The sequence below is a fragment of the Pinus tabuliformis genome, chromosome 9, assembly GCF_031772625.1.
Source record: "Pinus tabuliformis cultivar Carrire ecotype Pingquan chromosome 9, CPIR1, whole genome shotgun sequence".
Lineage (NCBI taxonomy): Eukaryota > Viridiplantae > Streptophyta > Pinopsida > Pinales > Pinaceae > Pinus > Pinus tabuliformis.
Genome location: NC_142307.1, coordinates 1,431,002,534 through 1,431,013,976, shown reverse-complemented (window position 1 = coordinate 1,431,013,976; position 11,443 = coordinate 1,431,002,534). Strand labels below are relative to the sequence as shown.

The 11,443-nt window shown below is 37.0% G+C and overlaps 1 protein-coding gene across 1 annotated transcript; it reads left to right on the top strand.

Moving 5' to 3' along the window:
• Window positions 1-202: 202 nt before the first annotated feature.
• Window positions 203-2,636, top strand: LOC149153928 (uncharacterized). The gene has a single exon (XM_089439015.1). The coding sequence runs from the start codon at window positions 1,117-1,119 to the stop codon at window positions 2,614-2,616; it is 1,500 nt and encodes a 499-aa protein (XP_089295141.1). The 5' UTR covers window positions 203-1,116; the 3' UTR covers window positions 2,617-2,636.
• The last annotated feature ends 8,807 nt before the right edge of the window (window positions 2,637-11,443 follow it).

Here is an 11,443-nt window from a genome sequence, read left to right as displayed (position 1 = left end):
CGTACAAAGTAAAGACCTAAAATGACCATTATCACATGGACAATTTGTTTGGTTTCATATAAAACTAACTCCCACAATCACTCAATTAATACGTATAAAAAGCTTCTTTGGACTATACAACCAATTGTTTAATCTGAACTTAATAGACCTTCCAACCGGTTATCTGAAGATCTTGGGCCCCAGGAGACCCACCTCAATTTGCATGTCCTAAACGAGAAAGAGGCCACCCCCTCCCCAATTCTGGCGAATTGCATTTGTCACTCCAAATACGATTGAAATTGAGTCTAAAAAGTTTTCAAGTTACATGAACAAAAAACCAGAACCGAGGCGAGGAAACTGAGGTTTTTCTTCTGATCATGGCGGGGTCTCGCCGGTGGAGTTGTTGGCCTGATTGATCGCACAAGAAGCGCTGGAGGGTTTGCAGTTTCTGGTTATAGCTATGTTGGTGGTAAGCCCACCGCTTGAATTTTGATGTACTTTTCTTTTCTCTTTTTTTTTTTTGTTAAATTGAGGGGTGAGGGATTGGATTGCTACAGTATAAGGGTAGCAGGGTTTTGTTAAGGGAGGTTATTGTAGTGCTTTATATGTGTGAAAGTAGCAGAGGAAGATTTTGATTCTGTCAGTGGTTATGCACATTGAAATCTGTGTATTGGGAGGGGAAATAGTTACAGACAAAAGTGTTCTGGAGGAAATAGAAGGAAAATGTGTGGAGAGGGTAGTCATCATAAGATGTACAGATAGTAGATTTTATAGGGAGTCGGCCTTAGAAAGTAAAACGGAAGTTCCAGAAATGTTGGGTCTATGGGATTTGCAACATGGAGTTGATGTTGAGAGCCAATGTTTTGATACTTTAATAGAAAATTCAAGGGAAATCGGGTACTGGCAGGGGAAATTATTGCAGCAGACCAAAAGCAGCCATTTGGCCACAATAGTATGTGATCTGAATTTTTGGCAGTTCATAAGCATAAAATTTATCTCATGCTCAACACGTTATGGTGAACTCGTCACCCATATCAGGGTAATGTAAGTGCATTAAGAAGAGTCGGTGGAAAAAGCAAATGAAGTTATAAATTGGAGAAACATTCTGATGGTAGAGAATAGGTAGAAAATAATATAATGGATGACAGTGTGATGGCTGGAACTATGTTGGCTGGGTCAACGGCGGGGATGTTGGAGCTGGAAGGGCCATTACATCATCACCACCAACAACAGCAGCATCATCATCAGCAGCAGCAGATTGCCCATCAGAATCATCAGCAACAGCAGATTGCTCAGCAGAATCATCAACAGCAGCTTGCACATCATCATCATCATATGCAAGCAATGGGATCTCTTCCAGTTGCCCAACACGCAGGAATCGTGGTCGAGAATGAACCACCGTTGGCTATGATTGATTCCAAGGGCACCCCAAAGAATTCTTTAATTTGTAACAAGGGAAAACCTACTACAAGCGAAGAGGATGAACCGAGCTTCACGGAAGACGGCACTGACAGCCATCTCAGTGGAGGGAAGAGCAAGAAAAATTCCCCATGGCAACGTATGAAATGGACCGATGAGATGGTTAGGCTTCTGATCACTGTAGTTTTGTATGTGGGTGAAGATGGTGCTCCTGAGTGCTCTGACGGGAACAAGAGGAAATCTGGTATGTTGCAGAAGAAGGGCAAGTGGAAATCTGTTTCTAGATTTATGATGGAGAGGGGTTGCTCTGTTTCTCCCCAGCAATGTGAGGATAAATTCAATGACCTCAATAAGAGGTACAAGAGACTTAATGATATCCTTGGGAAGGGCACAACCTGCAGGGTTGTGGAAAACCCTTCTCTTTTAGACACCATGCCTCATCTTTCACCAAAGACAAAGGAAGATGTGAGGAAACTTCTGAGTTCGAAACACCTCTTCTACAAGGAAATGTGCACCTACCACAAATGCAATCAATTGCATATGCCACTCGAACATGATCCACAGTCATGCATGCAGTCATCAATGATAGCCAAAAATAGGGAAGGAAGTGAATCATGTGGGTTAATGAAGGAGGAGAATGAAGATGGTGAGGAAGAGGATGAGGAAAATGATGACGAGGATGATGAAGATGATGCAGATGGCGATGACGAGAATGAAGGAGATGAAGTTGAGGGAATGGAGGACTTTGGAAAGAGGGGAAGGATGAGTAAAAGTTTCGAGGAAGGCAGTTATTGGGTACGACCTATCTCTAATGAATGTGAAAAGCCAAATGCACCAGATAATATGAATGCAGACATGATGGGGGTGCTGCAGGATACTGCTAAAACGCCATGGGAGCAAAGAGAGTGGACGAGAAACCGCACATTGCAACTGCAGGAACAAAAAGTAAGTCTTCAAGCCCAGGCTTTTGAGCTAGAGAAACGACGGTTTAAGTGGCAAAAAATCTGTAGCAAGAAGGACCGGGAACTGGAAAGGTTGAAACTGGAGAACGAAAGAATGAAACTTGAAAATGAGCGTATGGCCTTACAGGTGAAGCAGAAGGAACTGGATATAGAATTTAAAAAGTCAGAGACATCAATGACCTCAGTTGCTCTTGTATTGGAAAAACTACAGGGACGAGACCAGAGTGAACTTGGCAGAGGGCAATGCCTTCAATAAGTTGAGCATTCAATAGACAAGTAATACAAATTTATCTTTCTTGTTGAGTTTGAATTTTTTATCTAGAGTGCAGGCGATATGTCGGTTTCTTATTTTCCTTGGAAACATTTGAATTCATGCACTGTTGCCACTGTTCACTGTATTCTTCAATTGTAGCTATATAAGATTGCTATTTGCAGGATTTGCAGGGAATCCAAAACTGCTGAGCGGACCATTTTAGGGGTTCTGTTGGTGGAGTTACAGTACTCTTTACAGTACTCTTCCTCATTTCAGGCAGGATTTTGGTAGTGAGCAAGCAGTTAAACTTTACCAGATTATTGTGACAGGAGCAAGCTAGCTCAAAAATTTCTGCAACTGGTTTAATCTTAGTGATGGAGAATGGTAGATGTGATTGTGTGGGTGCACTACTGCCACATTACCAATTTCTCCTTACTTTAATAACCCAGTTGATGTTTATGGAGCACTACGTAAATCTGCATATTTTACTGACATATTTCAGCAGAACGTAGCCAAAAGAATGCTCTTAAGCTATAAAATCTGGTAGAGTACCGATTTTCGAGGATGTGATATATGTAAAAGGTTTTCTCTGGCTTTTGTTGATTCAATGTCTACATGCAGAACACTCACAAGACAACTTTCATGTCAGCTGAAGTGAAGACGAGTTGTGAATTTGTAAGTTTAGGATTTAGAAATATTTTTGTTTTTAACTTCTACTATCCTAGATGGAATTGTCAGGATTTATGACTGTAACATTGTAACTGTCTTTTCTTATAACTGTGTGAACTTATTCTGGCAGAACCTTAATAAAGTATTTATCAGTTTGACAGAAATAAATAGCACAATGGTGTATGTTATATCTATGAACAAAGCCATGCATTCTGGCAGATATATCAATCATGTGGAAGTCTTATCATAAAAGTCTGATATTGAAATTTATATCCAACAGTGACTTAAGTGAATACTATAAAATTTTACATCATACTATATATTATAAGATAGATATCCAGTATCATATTTGGAAATTCTTTTAAATGTGATTGATAAATTGGAACCCCACTCATTATGAACATTTGCATTGCTGGGTTCATGTCTGCTTTAGCCTGTAGGAAATGGCCAGTGGTTCACAAACCTGCATATTCTGTTTTTAAATTTCCATTCCCATGACTATTCTTACTGCCTGTGCTTAAAATTGTTAAAAACACGTATGCCTGGGCTAATGAAAGCTTGAGGAGTACAGATTAAAACCAGTAGAAATTCAATGGATAGATGTGAAAGAAGTCCTTTCTGAAACTCCACCTTTTTTTAAAGTTGTGTATGCTTTGCTAGTTATATTTTTTTTAGTCACGCAAAACATTATTGGGGGAGAGAACCTATTTGTTGGAATATCATATGTTATGTACAGCACAATTTAAATTACACGAGCTACATTGATGCAAGGAAAAGGCAAATTATTGGTCAATTCCTGATGCAGGAGCATCCATCTCAGCAATTTCATTGTATTCTAGTTAACTTAGGGGGTCTTGTGTTTTCAAAGAAGTTTGTTTCCTGAATATTAAATTAATGTAATTATTAAGGTTTTGAGTAATTTTAATGAGAGATATTAAGAATAGGATTTAATTAAGTATTGAGGCATATTGTAAATGTTCTCGAATGTTAGGGAACATGAGAGAATTAGGACAGTTGAGAGTTCATAGGGATTGATAGCTCTAGAAATTAATTGTGAAAGCTTAGATTAGGAATTAGTTGATGATTTTGTGGATTAGAGAGGATCCTTAGAGATAAAAAAGAGATTTTAGGATTTTGTTGAGAAGGTTATGGATCTAAACCAGGAATTGGTTATAGAATCCTTTTGTATAAATGTAAGCCTAAAAGGCATAGAAGAGGGTTAGCTAGCTAGGAGTTAGAGAGTGAGTTAGTTAGATAGGGTTGATTGTAAGCCTATGGGTAGGAAAGGAAAAGGCCACTGATAGTGAAGATCAGGCCAGAAAGGAATCCTTTTGTAATTATTTGTTTATTAATACAGATAACTCGATTTCTGAGTTTGTGTGGTGTGAATGGAGTAATTGAATGAATTGTGTGTGAATTAGAAGTAATTCTGCATAACATAGGTTTGCAGGTGTGCAGAACCAGAGACGAAGTGCAGAGAAGTGTGTTACGAGTTTATACACAGACAATATTGGAGAAACCTTAATGTTACAATGAAGGTATACTGTAAGGGTTCTTAAAACCTAAGGAGTTATGCAATGGAAGCGTAAAGGTGTGAAGGAATGAAGAACGAAGCTGAAGATCGAAATCAGAATAGTTGAAGACCGGAAGGCGAGAACAAATACACAGGTAGAAACCCGAACAAATGGACTATTACACAGTAAGAAACAAAAGAATGTAGTAGCAAAGCACAGTCGTTGGATCAATCAGATCAACGAACGAGAGTGATGGAGATAGACGGCCAGGGTTAAGTCGCGTACAATAAAGATGGATGGCGGAGATTAAAAACACGTGCAGAATAGTGGAGCGGTCTATGGAAATAGTAAGTGGTATCTCGCGCGGTCTCAAAGCGGTAAGCGGTATTTATAAAATTCACACGATTACCTTCAGCAGGTGACACGTAGCACACGGTGGAAAGAGAAAACCACTTTTCTCGCGTGCTCTCGATCTAATATCGATCGTGCATGTAATCTGCGCGAGATTATGCGATCACCGTTGGATTGAGGTAGGAGGAATAAACGGTGGAGATTTAATGCACTAAGGAGTCAGTCTGAAGAAGTGAGTAGACGACGCGATAACCGTCGGATCGAGGAGACAGATCAACGGTGTGGATTGAATGCGATAAAGGGAGCATCGGTATACGTGCAAAGGTTCGTGGAATGGTAGAAAGGTAAGGTTTAAGTTGGTTTATGGAATATTTCTATTATAGGAGAGTTATAATAGAAATGAGCAGAATAATGTATTATGGGTTAAGTTGAGTTTAACCAAAGTCTAAAGACCGTGGTATGGTTAATATGCGCGGGTGATTACTGAAGGGTTAAGTTATAAGGATTAAGAATTAATCAGAGGTCTATTAAAGTTTAAGACTTTGGATAGTTAATTAAACGTTTCCGCATAGAGTTTAATTAAGAACATTAAACCTTGGTTATAGAGGGTTTTCACCATGGATCAGGTGATTAATCTTGGGACACAGTGTGACATGCAATTTTATTTGCATACTGTGGGTATATGCGGCTTAGGCTGCATCATTATGGTGTTTGCAGCTTAAGCTGGCATCAATTCCAAACTAATTTGATGTCAAGAAGGAAGGTATAAGGGTCGACTATTCGTGTAATGAGAAATACTTTCCCAAAATGTGTCAATGTTCAGTATTTATAAACATCACTAAGTAACCTCTTCTTGGTCACGGTGGCAATGACTTTTCAAGCAGCCATTAGCTCTTATAGCCAACATGGTTTGTGTATTTTCATGCGATTCCTCTTCTAGGCATTTTTGGAAGATTCTTAACCCTCTTTTCTCCTCAAATTTGTCCAAGGATTCCAAGAATCTTTGTTCGCTTGTAATGCATTTTGGGCTGACTATTAGCACATTGGTAATGTAGCTTGAGCTTTTTAGTAGAAGAGTTTGTAATTTATTTTTCGAAGTCAAATTTGCTGTTGCTTCAATTTGTTTGTAAGCTAGTTATGGACAATGTATGTTTCCTATATATTATTGAATTGGGTTTGGGCACACATTAGAAAATAATATGCATATTTGTCTGGCATACTGATTGTATCTGAATACTTATGTGTCAGGCTACTGAATCATGTCTTTTATGTCCAAGGTGCTTCTCATTTGCTAATTTGAACTTGTGGAGGCAAAGTGCTCCCTGACATCGGTAAAGAAACAAGATAGTCATAGAAATTTGTACTGATAAATTGCACACAATTGCACCCAGTTCCATTCTACTTTTCCAGAGTGAAATTTCTAGCGGATCATTGGGCATCTGCACCAGAGTGCACATATATGCAAAATTACTTAACATTACTGTAATATTTTGCCATACTGTTAAAAGTCATTATAGATGAGAATGACAGTGTTCTATTTTTTTTTTTTTGGTGTCAAACACAGATATGGACTCCAAGATTTGCTAATCATCTATATATGTGAATGGAGTCTTTCCTAGCATTCCCTGTTTTCTTTTGTATAGATCAGACGAGATGTTAAAAAGCCATTTTTCAACAAAACAAGTTTTTTCTGGGGTAGTAAATGCAAATGAGAGAACTCGCAAGGCTAGTCTAGCGCAATAAATGAAAAAAATTAGAAAGCTTCTTGACTCTTGTATGGGGGCTTGTGAAATTTATTATTATTGTTGTGGTTCATCACCTGAAACCCAAACGCTGTAGGTTAATAAAGAACATAGGAATCTTGAATCGACAGGCATCAGGAATTACAATAAATTCATCATAGTTCATATTGCAAGATATATGATTAAAAGCATCGGGCCTGATAACTAATCCCCATTGTAAAGTGCTTTTATGCAACTAGCTTAAAGAGACACTTGGATTATGTCACCAGAGACTTTTCAATGCGCCACCATCCTCCAACCTTCTGGACGAATACCAAATGCTATAAAACTAATAAACTCAACCGAAGGCCTATTGATCTAAATCCAGGTAGACATGCAGAAGCAAAAGTTTTAAGATTGAACAAGCATGGAGAGTCATGGCATAGCCTGATGCCTGTCAGATGACACGAGTGTACAACTATAGCGCTTTTGACCGAAGTAGAAATAAACCCCCTAGATCAAAACTCTAGTACTCATTATTTCTTTGGATGTGTTATTGTCACTGACAAATATATTAGCCAAGAACTAGACAAGCTGCAATGCAAAACTATTTCTCCCATCACAATTGAAGAGAATAACTACAAAAAAATTATACTAGTTTGGCTTTTGCACAGGGTAAAGTTTATCCAAATTGTAACATTTTCTGGTGTGTTTTCAACTGAAATCTGGCAGCCCTTTAACATTGCACCCTGGAAATCCAATCTGCTCACAGTTCTTGACTGCCCTAGGGGTTTCCGGTGTCTACAAATCAATTATGACATCAAAAGGGTTCATTTACTGCTGGATCAATTGGGAATGCAACGGAGTTTTTTGACTGGATTCTGGCGAGGGTGGATGGAAAAGGTGTTCTTGTATTGTGCATATTAAACAGCCTGTTTGTCTATCACTCTTCTTTCTATGTCAGTATGGTATAATGATATAAGCATTCACTAGACATTTCAACTTGCTTTATTACAATATAGTTAGAGATCTTGCTTCTTAGCGTGAGGAGTCAATGGAGAGGGAGGTGTTCTTGTATTGTGCATATTAAACAGCCTGTTTGTCTATCACTCTTCTTTCTATGTCAGTATGGTATACTGATATAAGCATTCACTAAACATTTGCTTTATTACAATATAGTTAGAGATCTTGCTTCTTAGCGTTGGGAGTCAATGGAGAGGGAGGTGTTCTTGTATTGTGCATATTAAACAGCCTGTTGTCCATCACTCTTCTTTCTATGTCAGTATGGTATAATGATATAAGCATTCACTAAACATTTCAACCTGCTTTATTACAATATAGTTAGAGATCTTGCTTCGTAGCGTGAGCAGTCAATGGAGAGGGTTCATTTGTGACTATTTAAGAGTCATTAGTCTCAACACTTAATTGAGGAATAACCACCTAGTTTTAACAAGATGTATTGAAGAGTACCATCGAAACAAGGGAATGCATCCCAATGAGAAGGATGCGTTATAGTACAGGTCTCTGTGGAACTCACAATTTTATGATGATGTAAAAATTATTCTTATTTGGGCACAGACTTTCTAATATAATTAATGTAATATGTAAAAGATAAAAGAGGTAAGATCAATAGTTTGTTGTTTTATATTGAGGAGTTCCCTCCATATGGTTCTTATGAAATATACGTTGGAGAGTTTTCTCCATTATAAAGATACTGGCAGTTTCCATTTTCATGGCCGGCTGCATTCTGCATCCATAGAATTTAGCTGTGTCATACTTCAAATTTAGCTATTTAGACTTTTAATGTAGCTTATAACCAAGAAAAAGGTAAGACAAATAGCATGTAGTTTACATTGCATAATGCCAACAGCCATTCCCGTGTAATAAACTGTAAATAAATAATGATAAGAAATCAAATACTGTTCTTCCATGATGATGAATATACAGTGTTCCACGCTTTGATAAAGAAACCTCTTTATGATACAGAATCTCTTAACTTGTTCTTCTGCTTGTTGTTACTATAAGGCTGTGTGTAACCCCAACATCTTTGTTGAACTAACAATTTTCTAATTATGTTCAAATGAATAATATTTGGATATAAGGACTTACCATTGTAAAATGTAATGGGTAAAAGAGGTAATTGTGTGATGTTTTATATCGAAGAGCTACATTAAGTTCTTAAAGAACAAGTATAGAAGATTTCCATCCATGCTAAAGGTGTGAGCAACTATATTTAAAATTTGTAAATACTTTAAAGGCATTAAGTGGTGGGCTACATCCTGCTACTATAGAAATTCCAAATGTACCAAGTCCACCCTTTTGACGACGCCAATGACCTAATTTGAACTAACCACTGTAACATGTAACCAAGAAAGAGGTGGAATCAAGACCATGTTGTTTTGATATTGCAGAATGCTAACTGTTGCTCTGCTACTGTAAACTAATATGAAAATAAGAATGGGTAAGTAGGAAAAAGTGTTGCGCCGTCTAATCACTTGGTTCTGAGGATCAAGAAATTGTGGAAGAGAGAATGTTTCAGCCATGAACGCACAATCTGTAGTTCTAAAATTGCATCTGTTGACTTTTTATATATTGTCCAAGTGTATAGTCATCCAATAGGCATTTGAAGAGTAAGGCTAATGCTCCGTCTTTTGTGCTTTAAAGCCACTCTTCCCAACCCTCGTGAACATCTCCAATTAAGAGTGCTGGACTCAATGGCAGTATCGTCATAATGATTTTTAAGGTAAATGTGATATTTTTTCCATCTCTTATGTTATAGATCCTGTTAAACACAGTAAGAATGGTCTAGAGAATAATCAATTATAATTTTCAGGTTTAACCTTAGTATGAAGAGCCATAGAAGGGGGAAATCTTTCAACAGCTTAGAACAATTTGCATTGTGGATTCTGTCAAGAAGCTTTGCACTGTTTAGCCCCACTCCCACTCTCATGGCTTTACAGTACATCAGATTTTCAACAAGTTTGTTAGTGACAATTATCCAAACGTTAATGATTGTATGCTTGTGCATTTGAGATTTTAAAACGGTGTAAGTTTTGTCCTTTGCCTACCTGACATAATAGAAGCTATGTAAAGTTACAGTTATACCTCATATAACATTGCCAACTTATTTGTTCAAGTAAAAATGTTTATGCCCACTTAAACACTTGTTGCTTTAGCCTGTTAAGATTCACATTTCAGGTTCATTCATCGCCAGAGCTGTTTATCTTGACTTATCAAAGTGCAAACCATTTTTGGTATGTGTGTCATTTCTTTGTGAGAGGCTTGCTTGGTTTATCTCTTTCTATTTGCTGTTTCTTTGGAATACTTTTAGAAGCATGTATTATTTTCTGTCATAATGGTTGGGTCATAATTCCATTCAAGATTTAGGACAAAATGTGATAGATTGTCAAATAAATGGACCATAATTACATTAAGATTGGGAACAAGATGACATAGATTGGCAAGAGCACTTGGTTGTTCGATTGGTTGGGCCGTCCTAAGAACCCCTTCTAATTATCATTCAGTGAAATATTAAAACAATATACTTGCTCATCAAGAGCACTTGGTTGCTTGATTGACTGGGCCTTCCTACCGGCCTTTTCTATTTATCATTCAATTAAATGTTAAAACAGTATACTTTATCATTCTCCCTAGGGTCAATAGCTAGCAATGGTTGAATAAAATTTTTAACTATCACAAGCCACATTAAACTTATTCTAAGAGAATTTTAGGTCATTATTCTCCCAGCTCATTAAAATTATAAGGTCTCTATGGTTACTTAACGGTGGGTTATATTTAGACATAAGCAACCCAAGCTTGATGTTTTCTACACTTGTGCCTTCCTTGAGCAAAATGATCTAACATCTATTTTTATGTCGATTTGTTCATGTGTTGTGTTATTTTGGGAATATTTAGAAGTTATATTCGATAACAAACAATAAGCACCTTGTGATGCAATGTTAATGATAATATATGTTGGGATGAGTTGAGACATTTCACTTTGAGGGTATACAGCTAGTATACTTTGACATTAATATTGCACTAGAGGGTGTTTGTTGTTTGCCTTATTTAGTCGCTAATTAAGGTTTTAGATGTGTTGAAATCTTCGATGCAAAATTGTATTGATCATATTTTAATGTTAAATAGAAATTTCACCTCTTTGGCCAGAAGCTTTCAAAATCATAACCTTGTGAATTTTCAAGATTAGGACTGTTATGAAATAGAGTACAAAACATTGAAAAGTATACAATATTTTACTTTCTAACAACACATTCTTCTAGGCAATCCAAGGAGAAAAGATATTGAATTATCTTGAGAAGTTTCAGCGCTTTAAAGCAACTTATCACAAACCAAAATCTGAAAATTTACTTTTATGTACTTGTAACATCAATGAAACAACAAATATACCAAACAGTAAAATAAACTTTAGATTCTTGAATTACATTGTCAAATCACTCAACAAATTGTTTTCTTAGTTATGCCATATCATCAAGAAATTTAGAGTTGTAGGTAACAATATACAAGGAACATATATGGCTGAAATGTTGATTTGGAAATTGCACAAGTTTTTGATAG